The sequence below is a fragment of the Gasterosteus aculeatus genome, chromosome 6 (genome assembly GCF_964276395.1).
Source record: "Gasterosteus aculeatus chromosome 6, fGasAcu3.hap1.1, whole genome shotgun sequence".
In the NCBI taxonomy this organism is placed as follows: Eukaryota; Metazoa; Chordata; class Actinopteri; order Perciformes; family Gasterosteidae; genus Gasterosteus; species Gasterosteus aculeatus.
In genome coordinates, this window is record NC_135693.1 from 7460343 (window position 1) to 7479976 (window position 19634).

The 19634-nt window shown below is 46.7% G+C and overlaps 1 protein-coding gene across 9 annotated transcripts in view; it reads left to right on the top strand.

Moving 5' to 3' along the window:
- The window catches only part of lyst (lysosomal trafficking regulator), a 45653-nt gene that overhangs the window by 20107 nt on the left and 5912 nt on the right, over window positions 1-19634 (top strand). For 7 of the 9 annotated variants that reach the window (XM_078104001.1, XM_078104000.1, XM_078104002.1 and 4 more), the window contains 34 exons: window positions 1453-1594; window positions 3200-3411; window positions 3537-3603; window positions 3914-4023; window positions 4729-5098; window positions 5192-5348; window positions 5431-5604; window positions 5692-5852; window positions 6550-6740; window positions 7337-7582; window positions 8414-8587; window positions 9181-9330; window positions 9475-9612; window positions 9699-9897; window positions 9991-10119; window positions 10564-11188; window positions 11883-12063; window positions 12356-12525; window positions 12627-12857; window positions 13045-13211; window positions 14122-14274; window positions 14386-14547; window positions 14888-15079; window positions 15174-15385; window positions 15473-15682; window positions 16061-16237; window positions 16394-16470; window positions 16571-16759; window positions 17028-17173; window positions 17265-17361; window positions 17543-17604; window positions 17769-17824; window positions 17919-18071; window positions 19063-19307. In XM_078104001.1, coding sequence (XP_077960127.1) covers window positions 1453-1594; window positions 3200-3411; window positions 3537-3603; window positions 3914-4023; window positions 4729-5098; window positions 5192-5348; window positions 5431-5604; window positions 5692-5852; window positions 6550-6740; window positions 7337-7582; window positions 8414-8587; window positions 9181-9330; window positions 9475-9612; window positions 9699-9897; window positions 9991-10119; window positions 10564-11188; window positions 11883-12063; window positions 12356-12525; window positions 12627-12857; window positions 13045-13211; window positions 14122-14274; window positions 14386-14547; window positions 14888-15079; window positions 15174-15385; window positions 15473-15682; window positions 16061-16237; window positions 16394-16470; window positions 16571-16759; window positions 17028-17173; window positions 17265-17361; window positions 17543-17604; window positions 17769-17824; window positions 17919-18071; window positions 19063-19307 — 6125 coding nt within the window. The remainder of the gene's footprint in view (window positions 1-1452; window positions 1595-3199; window positions 3412-3536; window positions 3604-3913; window positions 4024-4728; window positions 5099-5191; window positions 5349-5430; window positions 5605-5691; window positions 5853-6549; window positions 6741-7336; window positions 7583-8413; window positions 8588-9180; window positions 9331-9474; window positions 9613-9698; window positions 9898-9990; window positions 10120-10563; window positions 11189-11882; window positions 12064-12355; window positions 12526-12626; window positions 12858-13044; window positions 13212-14121; window positions 14275-14385; window positions 14548-14887; window positions 15080-15173; window positions 15386-15472; window positions 15683-16060; window positions 16238-16393; window positions 16471-16570; window positions 16760-17027; window positions 17174-17264; window positions 17362-17542; window positions 17605-17768; window positions 17825-17918; window positions 18072-19062; window positions 19308-19634) is intronic. The other 2 variants (XM_078104004.1, XM_040177959.2) reach the window with 1 other exon arrangement.

Genomic DNA, 19634 nt, shown 5'->3' on the forward strand with positions numbered 1-19634 from the left:
CTCAAGTTTTTTCAGCGGTTTGTGTGTACAGAGACAAGTTGAGGTGATGGGCAGTCAGACTTGATTCCTCTGCAGCTCTCTTCCTATCGTGCATCTGTCCTGCTGCACGGCCTCTTAAAACTAAATGCTTCCTCTACTACCAATTTCTCCTTTTTGTTGCTTTCTCCCCATGACGCAAAGTGCCGTTCATCTGTATCATTTGAAAAGTAACGTGGCCTCTGGGCTCGAGGTGCTGACTGTGAACCCTTCTTTTTTTGAAAAGCCATTTCTCTGTAATGCCACAAAAATAGTGCAATGAAAAAAGGAACAAAAAAAAAAGACGTTTCACCAAACTGCACTTGTTGTGTGGCCAATGATATGAACTGATACAGTTTTATTTGCCCCAGTGGGATGAAGCTCTAACTATAAGCAGCGGCGGCGGCGTTCATTTAGGAGCAAACGGCTCAATGAAGGGAGGTTTCAGCCGGGCGTCATGTCTCTAAGCCGCCGTCACCTGTGCTCACTAGTCTCCAGTAGCGTGGGCCATGTTAATGAATAGTTCTCAAGACCGCATGTGGCTACGGCCGGACATGTAACTGCTTTTAGTTTGTCTCGTAAGCGAGACAAATACCTCCCCCACCCCAAAAAAACAAATTCTTGAAAGATAACTTTGTAACTAACTAATTTTGTTGTGGCTTCTGGCCGACTTCCCGCCTGTTAGTCGGTGCTTCCTCTCTCGCGGCCTCTCTCACGTGTGCTTTCACAAGTCTGTAAATGCCGGTTTGACTAAGCCTGTACCAGCACAGGAGGATTTAGCCTTTCATACAAGAGATTTACCTTTTTCCTGGGAGCTTCGCTTTCTCAGCGAGCCCAGCAGAGTGTGATGTTCACTTAACCGTAACGATGAGGATGAGTCTTCTTTCTCCGCTGGAAGACTGTTCTTCCAAATGTTCACTTCTCCCACTATTGAACACCAAAGCTTCCTACTAGCGTACTGAAAGGAATAAAGGTGTGTTCCAGTAAACCTCTTCTATGAACTCGTAAACAAACTAGGCCGCGTGTGTTTTTGCCCACGTGCACACGCGGTGACTCACTGTTCACGTCCAGGCGCTGGGCTGCGAATCAGCTGATATTTGCCACATGACTAAACTCTTGAACTTTTTTTCCCTCCTCATCACTTGTAAACCTTTTTATGGGATGTTCATTCGCTCGATTAGCGATAGGACGCGTCTTGCATCGCTCAGTTTCTTTTAGCATTAGAATTCTTCGTTGAGGACCTTTTTTTTTTCTTTTTTTTTTCTTTTTTTTTCTCTAACCGCGTTGGCTAAGCTCTTGCGAAATCCTTTCCAACCATACCGACCGCTTGACCGAGAGCGACGATGCTGTCGTATTTTGATTGTGACGGATTAGAATTAGTGACTTGTTCTCGCCTCTCTTTCTTCCTCTTCCTCTCCGTCACTCTGCTGCCGCCAGAAGCTCCAAGTGGTTCCATCGGGCGATCTGTCTGAGGAGGTGGACGAGGGGCAGAGCAGTGGCCTCAAGCCCCCGGGGGAGGAGGAGGGCTACGACGCTGACAGTGAAAGCAACCCAGAGGACATGGCCAAGCAGGAAGAGAGTAGGTCCACACACACACACACACCTGTCCCACTATTGAATTGATCACTTCATGCATTTTTTGAATTGTTATTCAGTAATGCATTTCTTTTCGTTTACTGGAGGATTTTTCTGTTGAACATGATGATCTGTTGAAAATGATTTTTTTTTTTTAAAGCTGCAGTCTAAAACGCACACCTCCTTTGGGTTCGTTGGGGAGAATATTTTGCAATAACAAGCCGCTGCTTTTCATTGCGCACATATGACAAAGCAGATTCAGGCCTGAGCACTTTATTCCCCTCACAACGGCCTCTTGTGTGAGCTCTGTCTGTCCACTCTGGTCTCACCGGTTAAGAACGTGGCCTTATTTCAGCCTCTTTTTATCCCCTCAGAATACAGTCATTGTTTCACATTTTTCAACTGCAGGCAACTGCACCCGGCGGCCTCATGAGCCGGATCTTGTGACTTTAAGTCCCCATCAAATGGAGATTTTAACTTCCTGCGAATGTAAAACCTTATTCTTCCTGGAAAACAGCGAATCCTAAAGGGAGAATTAGCCGCCTTTTCTGTGTATGTACAATCAGTGCTGATTGTGAACGCAGCCAACTGAGGAATATCTGTCCCCAATGCTTACTATATTGACCAAGACAGCCGATGCCTCCCGCTGAAAAGCAGCGCTAGCTGTGCCTACATGTACCAGGGTGCATTGTGCGTGGGTTTGCTGCGTCTGAAAAATGAATTCACAAAAAGCCCATTAAGGACAAGTTCTGGCTCGTAAACAGAAAAATATAACCGCAAACGTTACACCAAAACAAAGACAGGCCCATTTCCTTGTTAACTCATCATAAAACACAGAGACGGAGATAACTCACCAAATGCATCCGCCTGGAACTCTTTGAATTAATGCCAACCCAGGCAGCAATAGCCTGTTTCACACACATTAAACAGCCTTTCCCTCCTTATCATTGAGCATCCTGGTTTATTTTTGGAAATACATCATTTAAACAAAGCAAGCTCTTCCAGCTGGTTGCTGTTCTCGAAGACTAAATGAAATATAATGAGTCTCTTTTCTTTTTTTTAAAAGACATTGGTTGCCGGTGAGTGACTTAGTAGCGGTAGTTTTGTTAGAGCATTAAGTATTTTTGTTGAGTGCTGCTTGACTGACAGGTTCCTTATTGTGTCAAAGACAACTGTGACATTGAGAAATGACAGGGAAATAGAAACTGATAGTTTGCTGCAATCGAACACAACCACCACATGTTTTCGCAAAATGATAAGACACGGCGGTCTGTGTGTTACTTTTAGTTTATTTACTGACAGCAGTGTGCTTTATATCTGAGTGTTGGATGGAGACAGACTGCACGGGTGAGAGCGAGCTTTATTTATAATTATAAAAACAAGATGGTCCCAGAAGCTGTGTGAGTAGGTCATGAGGGGGACTCCCATGCTGCTCTGGGGCTGCAGAGCACAGCACCGATACTATTTCATTCTTACGTGCTGCCTTGGGAGGATGGAGCCGGAGTCTGGAATGCCTGCGGATGTGAAAATGTCTTTTAAGCAACATGGCGGGGCCATTCATCTTGAAGTGTATCATTGGTCTTTGTTCTGGTGTGTGTGTGTGTGTTAGGTGCGAAGGTGGAGTCCGCCGCGCTGCACGAGTTGTTGGCGATGGGGGACGGGACCAGGGGGGGCGTGCTGCTCTTCCCGGAGATCTGTACGATGGAGCTGAAGCTGCTGGCCACCGGCTCCCCGGACCTGGAGGTCCTGAGCCATGTGTTCCACAGCCTGCTGGGGGCGGTGCGTGCAAACCCCTGCAATGCTGCCCTCCTCTACGACCAGGTCAGACCGGCCGCTGCTTCTTCTTTGTATCTTCTTAACCGCCTCGGCAGCCTGTGTTTGTCTGGTTTTTCTCCTCAACTGGTTTCTGAGAAATATGACTTGAATTCTTGTTCTGTTCCTCACAGGGAGGAGTGAAAACCATCCTCTCAGGCTTTCACAACATCCTCAGCCGAGCAGACCCCTCCTTTACAGGTTTGTTATGACTTGGTCCTGGTTTATTTTTGTCTGAATATGACGGGGAAGGATATTATTCATGTTTGACATCTAAGGGGAACATTTTGGTTCACTGTTGTTTTTTCCCCTGCTGTTGGTATTTCCACTGTGTCCTCAGGGTTTAAATGCCATACTCAATCTGGATAATGTTATTCTTCGGGAAATCTGAACCCAATTGAAAGAGAATTTACAATTATCTTATTTGGTATTGTAAGTTATTGTTACGTTGTGCATTGCCAAGTGAGTGAAAATTGTTAACGTAATCTGCACTTCATTGGTCCACATCCAGATTGCCAGACTGTGCTAGTGGAGCTGCTGGTTGCCATGGTGAGCCAGCGAATCACTGCGGAGGAACTGGCTCTATTGATTCGCCTCTTCCTGGAGAAGACCACACCTACTGTAAATAGCAAACTCTATCAGTCGTTCATCGGTGTGCTGTTGTCTTGCGTTCAGGGTGTGGACACAGATGGCTCATGACCACACAGTCTGCCTATTCAATTTTTCGGCGAGAACAATAACATATTGTAACGACGCGGCTGTCACATTCTTCTCCCCTCCTGGTTCTTTCACACTCATCAACACTTAATGCCCCCGTGGGCCCATTTCATCCGAGAAACAAGGAACACCAACGTGTGCAGAGCAGATGTGATGCTACAATTTGTTACCAAGTGGCGTTCGGTGTTTAATTGGAATCCGGCAGCAGACGCCATTAACCACTTGTCTTTGAGAAGGAGGTTCCCACAAGGGAAGAGCGGGTTTTATTTTTAACTGGGTGAACAAAATGACATGTGACCTTTTATTTTCCGTCTATAAACATGAGACACATTAGGGACTGCAGTTGCCACTTACTGGTGTTTTTACACTTTTCGTACTGCTTCACAAGATTTTCTATTTTAAAAATCCTTTCAAGCCTCACACGCCGACCAATGTTGAGCTCTTTTGTCTGTTTCACGCTGCCAATATACTGCTTAGTAATGTGCCGATCTGTGTTTCTCATAAGTTGGCTTCACTTTGTTTATGGGTTAGAAAAAGAGTTGGAATCAATCAAGTGTTTCATTATCAAATCCTAAATGATAGACTCCCTGTTTACTTCGTTACCCGCAGGAGATTTTGCTGAAAGGCATCCTTCAAATCGTTGAAGCCAACGTGGATATAGAACCTCTTCACTTCCTGTCCTTTCCAATAATCCTCGGGGCTTCGTCCCCGGGAGGGTCGTCCTCCGCCTCCAGACAAAACGGGGCTGCCGGAGGCAAAAGTGTTGGTTTGCTGTGGAAGGGAAAACTGTCTCCTGCGCGCAGGGAGGGCGACGCCGAGTGCAGACCAAGCCACCTCCGTTCCTCTCCCTGGCACATTGCGCCCCTCCACTTGCCCCTGGTAGGGCAGAATTGTTGGCCCCACATGGCCAGCGGGTTCAGTGCTTCCATGTGGCTGAGAGTGGCAGAGCGGGAGGAGAAGACTGGGGAGAAAGACAAAGGTGAGACACAGATCTTTTGAATTTGACATGTTGGCGCCTAAAGTTGATAATTCCATGACCTTTTCTAAAGATTCCTTTGTCGTCGTTTTCCAGAGCACAGTAACGCTCCTGCAGCGGAGTCCCACCATGGCGCCTCTGAGGCCGCCACGAGATTACTAGAGGAAGGTCTCGTTCATATTCTGTCTATGGGCTCCAAGGCACTGATGCTGCAAGTGTGGGCAGACTTCTCGACAGGTGCTCTGACGTTCAGGTGAGCTCCAGTGCAGACTGCAACCCTCTCCGGTACCTATAGTTTATGGACGTTAACGTACTCTAATGTGCCGTTCCACCAGGATTTGTATAGACCCAAACGATGAGATCAAAGCGGGCCTGCTGGCGCAGGCGGACTCCGGAGGTGGACTCCTCGACCCGGGGCGATGGCAGCACCTCGGCCTCACTTACGCCCAGCAGCCAGAGGGCAAGAAGAACATCCATGGCTGTGTGGTTGTCTGGGTGTGTGGCATCAGGTGGGGGGAGCGTCTAAAAGCCAGAGTAAGCAAGTTTAGTTTAAACAAGTGGACATTCATCGTAATTCATCATGCGCTCTGTTGCAGGAAATGTGAGGTGTCTTTGGACTACACCCTTCCAAGGAAGTCCAGTTTGTCATCGGACAGCAACAAAACCTTCTGCATGTTGGGCCACTGTGCGCCGTCTTCTGAGGATCTGCTGGCGCAGAGTGGACGCTGGACCATGGGCACTGTGCTGCTCTTCAATGGTAAGACCTCCCGCCTTCTTCATCGGCGAGTAATCACTCGGCCATTAGCTCCTCAGACGCTCCATGTCCTATTTCTACTTTCGTATTTGCTTCTTTGCATTAGCCGATTTGATCCGTTCCACCTCATTGCTGCTCCCTGGTGGTACATTACACCGATTACCAACCTCTCTCTCATAAGCAGCATGCACAGTACATAAATGCGTAGTCGTTTCTCGTGGTCCAGTTGTATTCTAGAACCCTAACCAGTCCAGTGGCTGTGAAAACCTGTTGCTGGCATGGTGCGTTGCGCTGCTGTAGATTCCCAGCATTCTCGCGGGAGGCTAACTGAATACTTCGCTTGTTGCCTGTAATTGGCTGTGAATGGCTGGCCTCTGTGCGATCTCTGCCCCTCTGTGAACCTAACTGAAGCTTAGCTTCTCCGCCGCTGCAGGCAGCGGTTTCTTCTCAGAAAAGAGATTCATCAAAGTTTCATGGCCACACAAAATAAAACATCAAGGTGTACCGTGGCTTCTCGCGTTGCGTCGCGTCATGTGTTGTTACCGCGTTGGTTATTGATGGAAGGATAGGGATCGTTAACACGTGGGGAGGAATTTCCGCGTCGGATTTTCTTCGGGCTTCCGTAACAACGAACATTTCCAGCGTTTGCCTTGTGAGGAGATTACTTGTGGTTGTAAGTCTATTTGCCTCCATATTTCAGGATCTAGAATAGGACATGAGGAGGCCCTGTATCTCTACACCAGCGGGCCGGACCTCACTTCAATCATGCCCTGCAAGTATGGCAAGCCCAGTGGGACAGTCTCTAAGTTCGTTACTCTGGAAAGCCTGAAGAGCGACCATGTGAGGGAGCTTCTGATGAAGAATAAAGGCGTGGACACATCAGCTTTAGTTGTAAGTCTCAGTTTACGGTACAGCATTAATTTAACACACAAACATGCAATTCAAAATTAAATAGAAGGTTTTTAACTGTTGTTTCACACAATTAATGCATAATAAAATACATGTTTAGACTGCGTGTAAACCCTCTACATGGGCTTTGTAAGCACAAAAAATCCCTCCTATGTGTCATTTATCATTTAATTTCACAGTGTATGAATTGCGTGCCGTTCCAATTAGCTGTCATTAATGATACTGCACGATAAAAAGTCCCTTTTCCCTAATGGGAAAAAGCTATTAAAGTTAAGCTGCACCTTTTTTATTGAGACTGACAACTGTTTTTCCACCATTAATGCAAATGACAAGGTTGATTGCTGCTGATTTTAGGGAGTAAGACAATAAGAATGAGTGATTTCACCCGCACATCTTTTTTATTTCTTCTATTTTCATTTTCTTTTTATTTATGTTCTAAATATTCCAAATCAACACGCCTCCGCGCTTTGGTCTAATTGGATTTCAACAAGATTTCAACTACCTCAAACTCAATAATGAAATGTTGCAGGATGAAAGTTTTGCCTGAAAATACTTGTGTGTATTACGTTCCTGTGTAGGAGAGCTTAGCAGTAGTATATGCTCCCAGCAGTCCTCGAGTCTACACCATCTATGAGCCTGTAATCAGAATCAAGGGTCAGGCCAAGACGGTGGTCACCCAGCGGCCCTTCAGCTCCAAGGAAGTGCACAGTGTTTCCCTTGAGCCCAGCTTCCTCCGAGCGTTTCTTCCCACTGAAACACGTGGCCTGCAGAGCGTCCTGCACAAGATCGGTGGAACAGGGAACTTTGTGTTCCTCTTCGCACAGGTATGACAGTCCATCTTTTTAATCTTTTTAACTCTAGCTGAGTCACCAAGGTCGTGATTCCCTCTGGAACGCTGCAGGTTTAGATGGATGTATTCTGCAAAAATGCTGAACATGTTCATCGTAATGTCACACATTGATTGCACTAACAAACTACACAGAGAAAGAAAGGATTACATTCAAAACAGTGAATAATTCCATTTTCTCAAATCTGAAGATTTGCTGCTTTTTAGCGCCGTAACATTATAGTTGATTAATATCTTTGTTTGTTGATTTTGTTCTGAAAAAATAAGACATTTGTTGACGTCACGTTAGGCTATAGGGAAATTATAGTTTATCACTGATTGATGTTTTTATTGACCAAACAATTTATCATTTAATCATTAAGTTTTACTGTTTAAAAAAACTTTAATGAAGGTACTTGATGCCATATGACCAACACTTTAAGGACATGTATTTATAGGATTAACAGAGTAATGCAAAGCTTTTATGTTATGTTTTATGTTTGCACTAACAAGCTACATTACTCAACCGATTCAGACACTCTTACTTAACTTAATTTATACTTAATTCATTATGTGTAGGATGAGAAAATTCCTATTCATTTTATTTTACTTGATGCTTCTTGCCCGTCTGTAACATAGTTTAATTTCACTTTTACATACAAAGTTAGATTTGAATATGATCACATTTTTAAAGAGCACAATTTTTGTAGCAGTATGACTGTGAAATAACAATATTAAGGCCTTTTATTCTTCACATTTATACCTTCTCTTCTTCCATCCTGTGTCCCCGTGCTCCTCCGTCCCTCATCTCTGGGTCTGCGCTCTCCAGACGGTGGAGCTGAGTGACTGTGAGAAGACCCAGGCTCTGGCCCTCCGGGTGCTGCTGTCTTTGTCCAAGTTCAACCAACACCGCATCCATGAAATGGACTGTTACCATGGTTACTCTATGATCCACCAGGTCCTCATCAAGTCCAAATGCACCGTGGGATATCATATGCTCAAAGTGAGTCATTCCATGAACTCTTTGCTCTTTCCAGCACCCACAACCTCCGCTGATCGCTGCAAGAAAACGTATGCCTGGAATGTTGTTCCATGAATCAGAACCAGCCCGCCACACTTGTGCCTCTCTGAGCCGCTGATGGTGACCCCGCTGTTACTTGACCCTCTGGCTGTGTCTGTAATTGAGCTGTGCGATGTCTGAGCACTGAAATGGATTCTGTCCCACTTGATGAAACACAGAGCTTCTGCACAGTCACACAGCAGCTCTGATTGCCCTTTTCACTTTAGGCTTCCACGCAGTATTTTCTAGCTCAGAACAGCACTGATTAGTGATATTAAACACTCATAATCATTATAATGAAAGCAACATGCTGTGTTCTAGTTGTTGGATTTTATTTATTTGTTATTTATGCTGCAATTTCTGTCTTGACTGGTCGACCAAAAAAAACAAAGGACTGTAAGATTTATATCCACTGCAATTTAGCTTCTCCCAGTTTCATGGAGAATATTGACTCTTAGATTCTGTCTGTTGATTATCAATATATTCAGTTGTGTGTTGGATAAGAGTGATGCGATGGCCATATTCTGCCCTTCCAGACTTTACTGGATGGATGTTTCAGTGCTCCAATCCTCATCCTGGGGGACAATGGTCAGTTCCGTTTGGACACTGAGTCCATCGCTGTGGTGCTGGATATCAAACTGCTGTCGGACGTCCTGTTGGACTGGAAGATCTGGGCCAAGGCTGAGGTGAAGTCATACATCACACGATCAATTATATGTCATAATGGCAGGCAACAAATCCCAGTAAGGGAAATAATGCTACTCTCAACCCAACTAAATAGATGAAGAACCGCTAAGTGACTTGTCGCTGTCCGTGTTGCTTTCTGTCAGTGTGGAGTGTGGGAAACGCTACTTGCTGCCTTAGAGATCCTCATCAGGGTGCACCACCCATATCAGGTCTTCAACATCCGTCAGTTCCTCAAGGCTGAGGTAGTTCACCGCTTCCTGCTCACCTGCCAGGTGTTACAGGTAGGTCGCCGTCATGAAGGCGCTGTAATAGCACGTCATCTCTTCAGGGACGGTCACTGCATCCACAGCATCATGTTTGTGTTAAGGAGCATCGCGGGGAGCATCTGACTGCCATCCCGCAGGAGGTCTGTCTGTCATTCATCAAAATCATCCAGGAGGTTCTCGGGTCGCCCCCGGACATTGACCTGCTGAAACTGATCTACAACTTCCTGCTGGCCGTTCACCCACCCACCAACACCTACGTCTGCCACACGCCATCCAGCTTCTACTTCTCACTGCACATAGGTGAGGAGGCAGTGCAGCTGAGAGCAGCACGTCTGTGTCAGAGTGGCATTAATCGAATGCACTGAGCTCTTTGGATGTCTCTTTATGTGTCAGATGGGAAGCTGTACCAGGAGAAGGTGCAGACCATTATGCATCTGAGACACTCCAACAGTGGAGGGAAGTCAACCAGCAGCTCTGTGGTGTCTCTCTCCCCAACCGTCTTCACCGATGTCTCCCATGACGGTAACAGCCGCTTCAACTAAATTACACAAACCTGAAAGCGCTCTGAGGCTTCCAACAGGGGGAGGACGAATAAATACAAACCTTCTGTGTGTGTGGCGGTGGAAAAAGGAAGATTTGCACTGCTTTTGCCTCCACCAAGAAACAAAAGTTAAGCGTGTGATGAGCTGTGATTCATCACATACGAGTTTTATTTAAAGTACATGTAATGTTTTTGAAAACTCACTCTAATCTTCCTAAATGAATGTAATATAACTGCTGCTCTTAACAGTAGTTCATTATTTCATTCATTTTGTATATCTTTCTAGATACCTATTACCTATTTTTAATCTGAGCCTCTTTTTATTTTTAGATTTTTTTACAGAAAGTGCTGCATATCTGTTATACATTTGGCTGGGATACTTAAATCATTTATGAAGTGCTGAATCATTATGTTCTATTTTCCAGGCCATCTCCAAGCTCCTTCCCCCGAGCAGGGAGGTGATAATCAATCGTTGCGTCTTCCCAGCCTGGCGCCGTCTCCGTACTCCTCCCCCTTGCTGACACCCCGACTCGGACACGGTATCTCAAGCGAGGCCGGTGAAGCGGACGGGCTCTCGTTCGCCACCCAGCAGGCTCTCGGCAGCACGGAGACACTCAAGAGGGGCGGGGCCGACGAGCAGCTTCTGAGCAGCTGCGAATCGGCCAAGACGATCTGTGAGTCCAAGGACATCGGGGAGGGAGGAGCCCCGCGCACGCCCTCCATCAGCGTGGAGGAGGAGCGGGACGAAGCGGCGGAGGTGAGCAGCCTGGCGGAGGGCAGCATCGGGGTGGCAGAATCTGAGGACCGGTTCGACTGGGCCAGTGACGAGGCGCCGCGCCGCCCCGACAGCCTGAAAGGCATCCAATCGTTCCAGAGGAGCCACAGCAACCTGGCCAGTCTGGGCCTGGCCTTCCCAGCTCCGAATGGCTCGTTGGCAGTCGGCCGCTGGCCCAATTCGGCTGAGCGGGGATCCATGCCGGAGGACTGGGAGAGCTACACGTACTCTCCTGGCTACGAGAGGGCGCACAGCAAGACCGAGTCCAGTGACGGGTGCGTGCCATGATACCCGTGGGCATGGCGGGCTTGTTTAAATGAGATTCGATGCTTCAAAATATTGATCTATTTAGCCAATAACAAAAAATTGCCAAATCTATAAAAACAGTTTCTTTCAAAACTATTCTAATTCCATGTGGGGTTTTTATTTGGTACACAACTCCAAAACATATAAAGACATGGACCACTTTGCTCGAGAAGGCAGAGGGATTTGCATAATCTAAATACAGCCTTTTGGTTATTTTAATAATCCAACTTTGAAAAAGATTTGTACTGCAGTCACAGTTTCAATGCATTTCTACCTGCCAGCCAGCAGGTCAGGCTGTAATATTTGTTTCTTGTAATCCCGTTTTGTAATCACCCTTTTCTTTTAATTAATGGTTGACGCATTTAAAGTTATTCACCGCTTGAATCCCAACCGCTACTCTGTTGGTTTTAATGGAAATACAAGTTCAAAAGGTTGTTGTGTGTTCTTTGACAAATAGCATGATCTCACTGTCTCACAAAATATTCACCAAATGTTAAAGAGTCAGGATCTCTTTTTCACAACACCTCACTGTAGGACACTCACCTCCGTTGTAAACAAATTCACATCCTGTGCAGCCTTTAAAAAATACGTTATTTTGAGCTCTACGCGATAGCTGTTTTTGCACAGTAATTCAGCACTTGACTCTTAAGCTGTGGTTCTCAGGTCCAGCACTGAGGACTGCCTGGTGCTGATCTGCTGCGGCCTCTATGATCTTCTGAGGGGCATCCTGCTGCTGTTACCTGACCTCATGCTTGAGGAGGTGATGGACAAACTCATCCAGCCAGACGCCCTCATTGTCCTCGTCAACCACTCGTCGCCTCTCATCCAGCAGGGTGTCATGAAGGTCTGTTCCCTCTTTAATGGGTCCTGAATACTGTGATGCCAAAGGATTGGATTTAGCTCCATGAGTCAAATTTCCACTGCCCTTCTGAGTCTGCTAGATATAACAGTTTGCCCCAATCACACAGATTTCCCTTTGAATACATTACCTTGAATGACATAAAGCTCTTCTGTAAATTGCTTGTGTTGACGATTTTACTAAGAAAAAAAGATTTGCCATCTTGTTGGCAAAGCATTCCACTTAGTTGTGTTTGGACTGCACCTTAATGTCGTTCTACTCTGCTCCTCTCGCCAAGCTGCTGGATGCATATTTCAGCAGAGCCCACAAGGAGCAGAAAGAGAAGTTTCTGAAGAACCACGGCTTCTCGCTGCTGGCCAACCAGCTGTACATCCACCAGGGCAGCCAGGGGCTCCTTGAATGCTTCCTGGAGATGCTGTTCGGACGGCCGGTGGGCCTGGAGGAAGAGTGAGTCCAGGGAGAAAGCACAGTCCAAGCCACTTCGTCTGGGTGTTCTATCTCGTTTTATCTCTTTGACACCGCTTTTCTCCTCTGTCATTCTCTCCCAGTCTGGACCTGGAGGAAATGGAAAATATCTCACCTTTCAGAAAGCGCTGCATCATCCCAGTGTTGGGTCTTATTGAGAACTCCCTGTATGAAAACTCCTTGGTGCACAACATCCTGTGCATGCTGCTGCAGCTCCTCAACGCCTGCCCAAAGCTGGCAGACATCCTGCTCGACCACGGGCTGCTCTACGTCCTCTTTAACACCCTCTCCACCCTCAATGGCATGGAGCTCGGGTACGGCTGCCAGAACAGAGCACTATTCATTCAAACACCTCCATGGATTCCTGGGTTTTCGTCTCGGACCTTTGAGCCGTGAATTTAATCAATAATCCTCCCCGTGTTCATTGATGCGCCGTACATGAGTGGTAGACACGCTCTGTGTGCCTCATATTGTCTTGTTTTTCTTGTTTTTCCTCTGCAGTATTCCCCTGAATGACTACAAGCTCCTGGTGTGTGACATCCAGCAGCTGTTGGTAGCTGTGACGATCCACTCCTGCAGCTCCTCAGGGTCCCAGTACTTCCGCATCATTGAAGACCTCATTACCTTGTTGGGTTTCATGCAGACCAGCAAGATGCGTCGCACACAGGGTGAGGGCTGGATTTGCTGCAGAAAGAAATGCATTAGCGACAAATGCAGAACGGAAACTTACCTGAGAAATAAATATATAATTTAACAAATAGCTCCATCTTCCAACTAAATGGCTTTCTCATTTTTTTCCCTATAAATTTACCATGTGGAACGTCCCATCTCTTCCCCTTTTAGCACTTTTATTTTTTTAATGATGTGATCACAAAACCATTACAAAGGCATTGGCGCTGTGCGCGGCACAGTTTATTTTTGGTTGTTTGTCATTTTAGTAATTATGCTTGACTGTATTACTGCCAGTTTGTGAGGAGGTGCATGTTGTGAGATTTGATCATTAACAAAATCCACAAAACCAACATGTTATGGAAGGCCACCTTTAAGTTTCTGTTACCAAGCTACCGAGAGCTAAAATAATTCAAGATCGGCAGATGAAAATATAACTCATTCAGCAGTGTCTGTACTCACCGTAGGGGAGCTGAAAAATGAAAAAATAATACCATAGTTGTCAACCCTTTCATCACTAAACCGCACAAAGACCTGGATAAAGAAGAATGGTCTGAAAGAAAGTTTCACTCTCTCTTCATGATGGAAATCTGACGGATGCTGCGAATGGTTGATTAACTTTGACATGACCAAAGTATTTCAGTTTACATGTGTGGGGATTCAACCGGTGTTTACTGTAAATTCAAATTCAGATTAAAGCCGAAGAAGCGTCTGTATTTTGTCTGTAGAGCAAGATAGACGTTCTGTACATGGCTGCTACGCCCAGGACGAGTAAATTTGAACGTAAAGTAATATTGATTAATTCCACCAGTTCTCTTAAATCGCTTGTTTGTGTGATTCTTGCATGAAGCTCGTCAGGTCCGCCTGTTGTCAAAGTTCCTTTCCCCTTTGTGTTGTTTTTTTTTCTAGAGATGGCTGTGGCTTTGCAGTTCCGCGTCCTTCAGTCAGCGATCGAGTTCATAAAGACGACAGCCAATCAGGAACCTCAGAAGCTGAGCAGCTCCGTCAATACACCAAGCTCGCCGCATCACGCCATCCATCAGAAGCGCAAAAGCATTGCGGGTGAGTGTGTCGCACTGATGCGACGGTGTAAACTCTCTGTGTCGTGTTAGAATTGCCCATCATGCATTTCACCTGTCTGTTTATTCATCCTCTGCTCGCCTTCATCCGAAGGTTCCATTGCCATGAAAGACTCCATTATTCCCCGCATCCCCAGACAGCACTACTGCTCCTATGGCCAGATACCCCTCTCCCCTTCCTTCAGCTTCCTGTCCCAGGACTCCCCTCTCCCCTCCCCCTCTGGAGCCCCGTCCTACATGCTCCACTGTGAAGCAGGTAGCCCGGACAGTTCGGTCCACAGTGGAGGCCGTCCTCCACCCGTCATGGAGCATGTCTCCTGTTTTTGCTGTGAACTCACCCTCTGCCCTGCACTCAACTCGGCCGTTAATTTGCCCGGTACCCTTGTGCGCTACTGGTGCCTTTTTGTTTGTGCGTGTTTGTGCATGATTAAAATACTTCACTAAATCAGTGTATTTTAGCACGGACGGCCCTTTGACGAGTGAATCGTTGGAGTCTTTTCTGGGTTCAATGATTCACGGGATATTTGCAAAAACTAACTCTGAACTCAAAAGTTAAAAAAAAAACCACAATGTGCGACCATCGTATGTGCTTGTAGGCCGGCGGCGTTTCTCTCTGGCGCAGACCGACTCTCTCCTGATGCGGATGCGCTCCGTAGCCAGTGATGAGCTCCACCAGATGATGCAGAGAAGGATGAGCCAGGAAAACCCCATTCGGGCCAGCGAAACAGAGTTTGTCCAACGGCTGCAGAGGCTGGTGGTTCTAGCCATCAACAGACTAATTTACCACGGTACAAAATACTCCTGTCTTATTTCTCTCCTTCACTTCACATAAAGCGTAAAGTGAGCTTGCTGTCTCATTCCGGGTCCGTTCTCTCATTTCAGACGTAAGTCAGGACCTATTCGACCTGCTGAATATCCCAGACTCTCCAGACCAACCGTTTTTAACACCAGATCCGGGTGATCAGCCACAGGACGAGAGTGGCGGCGCCTCCGTCTCGCACTCTCCTATTCCATTCGCCCTGCCGCCGGCCAGCAAGAAAAGCTTTCAGAAAGACATCCTCAGGCTGATGATGGACGGCATCAAGATAAGCCTGGTATGCTGGCGCTGGGAGCGCTTTCCTGGCTGTAAAGTTGTCATTGCCATATTGTGAGACCTCGTGCTAACGGCTGTGATCTCACAGGGCAGCTCGGGTCGAGGAGGCGCGCCACATCAGCAGTGGCGAAGGATCCTTTGGTCGTGTCGGGACACTTTTCGGGTTCAAATCGGCCGCCTCCTTGTGCACACCCTCAGCCCTACGCTTCCCCTCTCTGACAGGAAGGAGTCGCTGGAGTTTGTGTTTGATCACAGACATTTGGACATCCTGAAGGAGAGCCTCAGCCCGGGTCTGGAGGTGAGTGGCAAGGAAATGCTTCATTAAATTCAAATCGGTCAGTAGTCCATGTGTCGGCTTAGATGTTCATTTGGAATTTTGGAGACAAATATTGGATCCTCGAATGATAAAGATCTGGCCATTTTCCCTTGTGTTGACGTTGTGTTGGGCCCAGGCGAAAGCATCACTGAGAGTTCAGTGTGTTCGCTTTTGCTTGTCGCTTTCACTCTTACAGAGGAGCAGGCGGCTCTTAAATGACTCAGTCTTTCACCTGTCCTCCTCTCAGGCTTTTCTGATGCTCAACCCGCCGAAAAGGGCTTGTTTCCTGTCCATCACTGTGTGCGACCTGCGTCACACACTGGCAAATATTGATATGTGTTTCTTTCTCCCTCTCTTAAGCATGGACCAAAGTTGTGCCTGTACTTGTATGAGATGCTGCACGATCACAAAGACAGCCTCACCAAAGACGAGCAGAACGCCGTGGGTGTCTTCATGACCTCGCTCAAGCTGTGTGGCCATCGCTGCATCCCACCCAACTCTCCACACAAGCAAGACTTGCTCAAGGCCATGAAAGAGGTTAAGTCCTAAAGACGAACATTAGTTGTTAACTGTTTCTATGCCTTAGCAGTATGTTCAGCGGTATGACTATTTTTGTGCAGATCTGGAAAAAAGGTTGTCCGTGAAGCGCAGCACCACAGAGGATCAAGCTAACTCGCTTACTTCATTTTACAGGAAAAATTGAAGTATGAAGCAGAAGAGAAAACCAGCAAAGTGGCATGGGAAAAGAAAATGACCAACACTCAGAGGAAGTGAGTAGTTCTTGTGAGGCGAGATTGGTGTTCAGCACAGGAAATGCTTGCTAACCATTATATCACACCTCTGCATCTCTATTTTTTCTTATTTCTTCAGTCTCATCCAAAGGCTGGACGGAAAGTCCAAGGACATTTCAAAGATCGCAGCCGACATCACTCAGAACGTGTCTCTGCGACAAGGCATGGAGAGAAAAAAAGTCATCCAGCACATCAGAGGTCTCTACAAGACGGACCTCAGCGCGAGCCGCCACTGGCAGGAGCTCGTGCAACAGCTCACGCACGACCGGTAGGCGGCCACGGTCATCTGTCGCAGCGGCTAATGCCAGTTTCAAACAAAGTAATAATAGTTATTTATGTGATGGTGATTGGTTTGCCAAGCTTTACCAATACACAATTTAGAGCTGAATGCTAATATCAGCTTGCTAACATGTTCATAAGTGAGCATGCTAACATGTTGCCCAAACCTCGTTGTTGACTCTGAAGAGGACATGAATGTCTGTGCAAAGGTCACTGGCAGAAACACAGTCTGAGCGGACTTTGACGGTCTGTTTCAGCGCGGTTTGGTACGACCAGACGTCCTACCCGACGTCGTGGCAGCTGGACCCCACCGAAGGGCCCAACCGGGAGCGAAGGCGGCTGCAGCGGTGCTACCTCACCATTCCTAACAAATACCTGCTCAAAGACAGACGCAAGTTTGAAGGTGAATGAACCCTTTTGCTTTTAGCGGTATGGCAAAAACCTCCGTCTCGACTCCTTCAGCACTCTCAATCTTCCCTCCGTGTCTTGTTAAGATACAGTGAAGCCACCGTTGTCCTTCCTGGTGGAGGATAAAACCCACTCCTCCTTCTCCTCCACTGTCAAAGACAAAGCCACCAGCGAGCCCATCAGGTAAAATGTTTTATCTCTCTCACTATTGAGAGCCTTCATCACGCATTAAATCCCTCTGAGAAGGACAGGGTGATCTTAAGAAGGCACATTAAAGCCTCATTAACTTGCGCTACAGTGATGAGTGTCTCTGCTTTGTTCAGAAGGTGCGAGTCCCGTATGAGAAATGTCTCTCCGTCCTCAGGTTCACCAGACGGTGCATCAGCGTCGCCCCCTCCAGGGAGACGGCAGGGGAGCTACTTCTGGGTAAGACACCGACCATCTCTCGCAGCTGCTGCGTGCATAATGGAGTCCGTCGGTCACCAGGCACAAAGACTAATGCTTTGTTAGATATTCAGCGGGGGAAGCTTCTGTTAGTTGGGTTCTCCGTTCACCCCCCCCCCCTCTTCCCCCCGTGTGTTGTGTCACAGGAAAGTCTGGGATGTACTTTGTGGAGGACAACGCCGCCGATGCTCACGACAACCAGGTAAGGAGGCGGAGGAGCGCTCAGGACTCTTCGGCGGCCCAAGAGGGTCACCGCCTGGCGACTGAACCCCAGATGTGTTTGTGTGTTGGGACAGAGCCTTCACGGGGAGACCGAGGCCCCCTCTTTCTCCTGGACTTACGAGGAGATTAAGGAGGTGCACAAGCGCTGGTGGCAGCTGAGAGACAACGCTGTGGAGATATTCCTCACCAACGGCAGGACCCTGCTGATAGCCTTTGACAACTCCAAGGTGAGGCAGAAACACGGCTCACCTGGAATGAGAAGGCGTTGCTGTGACTGAAAGGTTTGCTTCAGAGAACAAAAGCAGAGAATATTTTCCGTGGATGACAGGCAGTAGACGTTCTGGAGTTTCCCTTTGTTATTACGAAGAATAGAGTTGGCTTATCATCTGAAGAGAGACGTTCAGCCCATGTTTTATTTGAATATGAAGCTACACAGATGAACAGGGACAAAAAGGAAAAGATGAAAGCCTGCTTATGATCAAAAATAAAGTCACGTAGCTTGAAGAAAATGTGACTATTGAAATGTCTTTTTGGTATTAACAGTGTTATGATACGTTTGGGCGAAAGACTTTTAATTAAATCTGGGGTTTTGCAGCAGGTATTTCCAATCCAGAAGAATCAGAGCAAGTCAAAGGACTCATCTGTGGACTCAAAAAATCTTTTACTGGATGAAAAGGCATAATTAATCCCAGAGAATTAATTGCTACTTTAAACTGATATATGACATTTTCCCCGTTTAATGTTCCAACTACTGTTGGATGGGTTGTCATGACATTAAGTGTACGCATTCATTCGTCCCTCATGATGAATTTATTTTTTTCTGGTGATCCTCTGACTTTGCTACTGACACCATCCTCGAACATTTTGCTTTGTCCAGTACTTTGCTTTATGACACTATACCCACAAAACCAATGACATTTCCATCAGCCTCAGCTGTTTGTTGCAGTGGGATTCACGCAGAACATGCTAAGACGATGAACATGTTCGCATCATGACCTCTCCCAAGTACTACTTCACATAGCGGCCGGCGTGGCTGCGTAGTCTGTATTGTGGTTATTATGTTCGGCATTTATTGATATTAAACGCTGGAGACATGACGGGAAACAAAGGTGTGATTCCACATTACATTTGAGAGTTAGTACTAGTTGCGTGTTTTAATGGAGTCGCCACTGCAGAGACGGAAACAACTCGTGGTTCTCCTTGTTTCTCGCCTTTTAGTTCCGCGACGACGTCTACCACAACATCCTGACCTCTGACCTGCCCAACCTGCTGGAGCACGGAAACATCACGGCACTCACTCAGCTGTGGGGCTCGGGTCAGATCTCCAACTTCGAGTACCTGACGCATCTGAACAAGCACGCGGGCCGCTCCTTCAACGACCTCATGCAGTACCCCGTGTTTCCCTTTATATTGCGGGACTACACCAGCGAGACGATCGATCTGCAGGACACAAACATCTACAGGTCAGTGGGGGTTGGAGAGGAATTCCATGGGTGTATTCAGTTTTATAGCGAAAGAAGAGAAGATTATAAAAAAGATCATTCTCTGGCACTGTATAAATGTATGTAAGTCTACCTCTGTGCCATACGTAGGTCTCTTAAAAATAACTCAAATGGATTGAAGCTTAAGATTTTTCAAGTTAATTGACTTATTGTTGCATTTACATTCACATTAGCTGGATGACATATAAATTCTCTGAAGTCAAAACTCATGATCATTTTTAATGGGTCAATTTTCATTTGTCACAGTCGTGGTTCATTTCTACCTTGCTTGCATTCTGTTGTCATGCA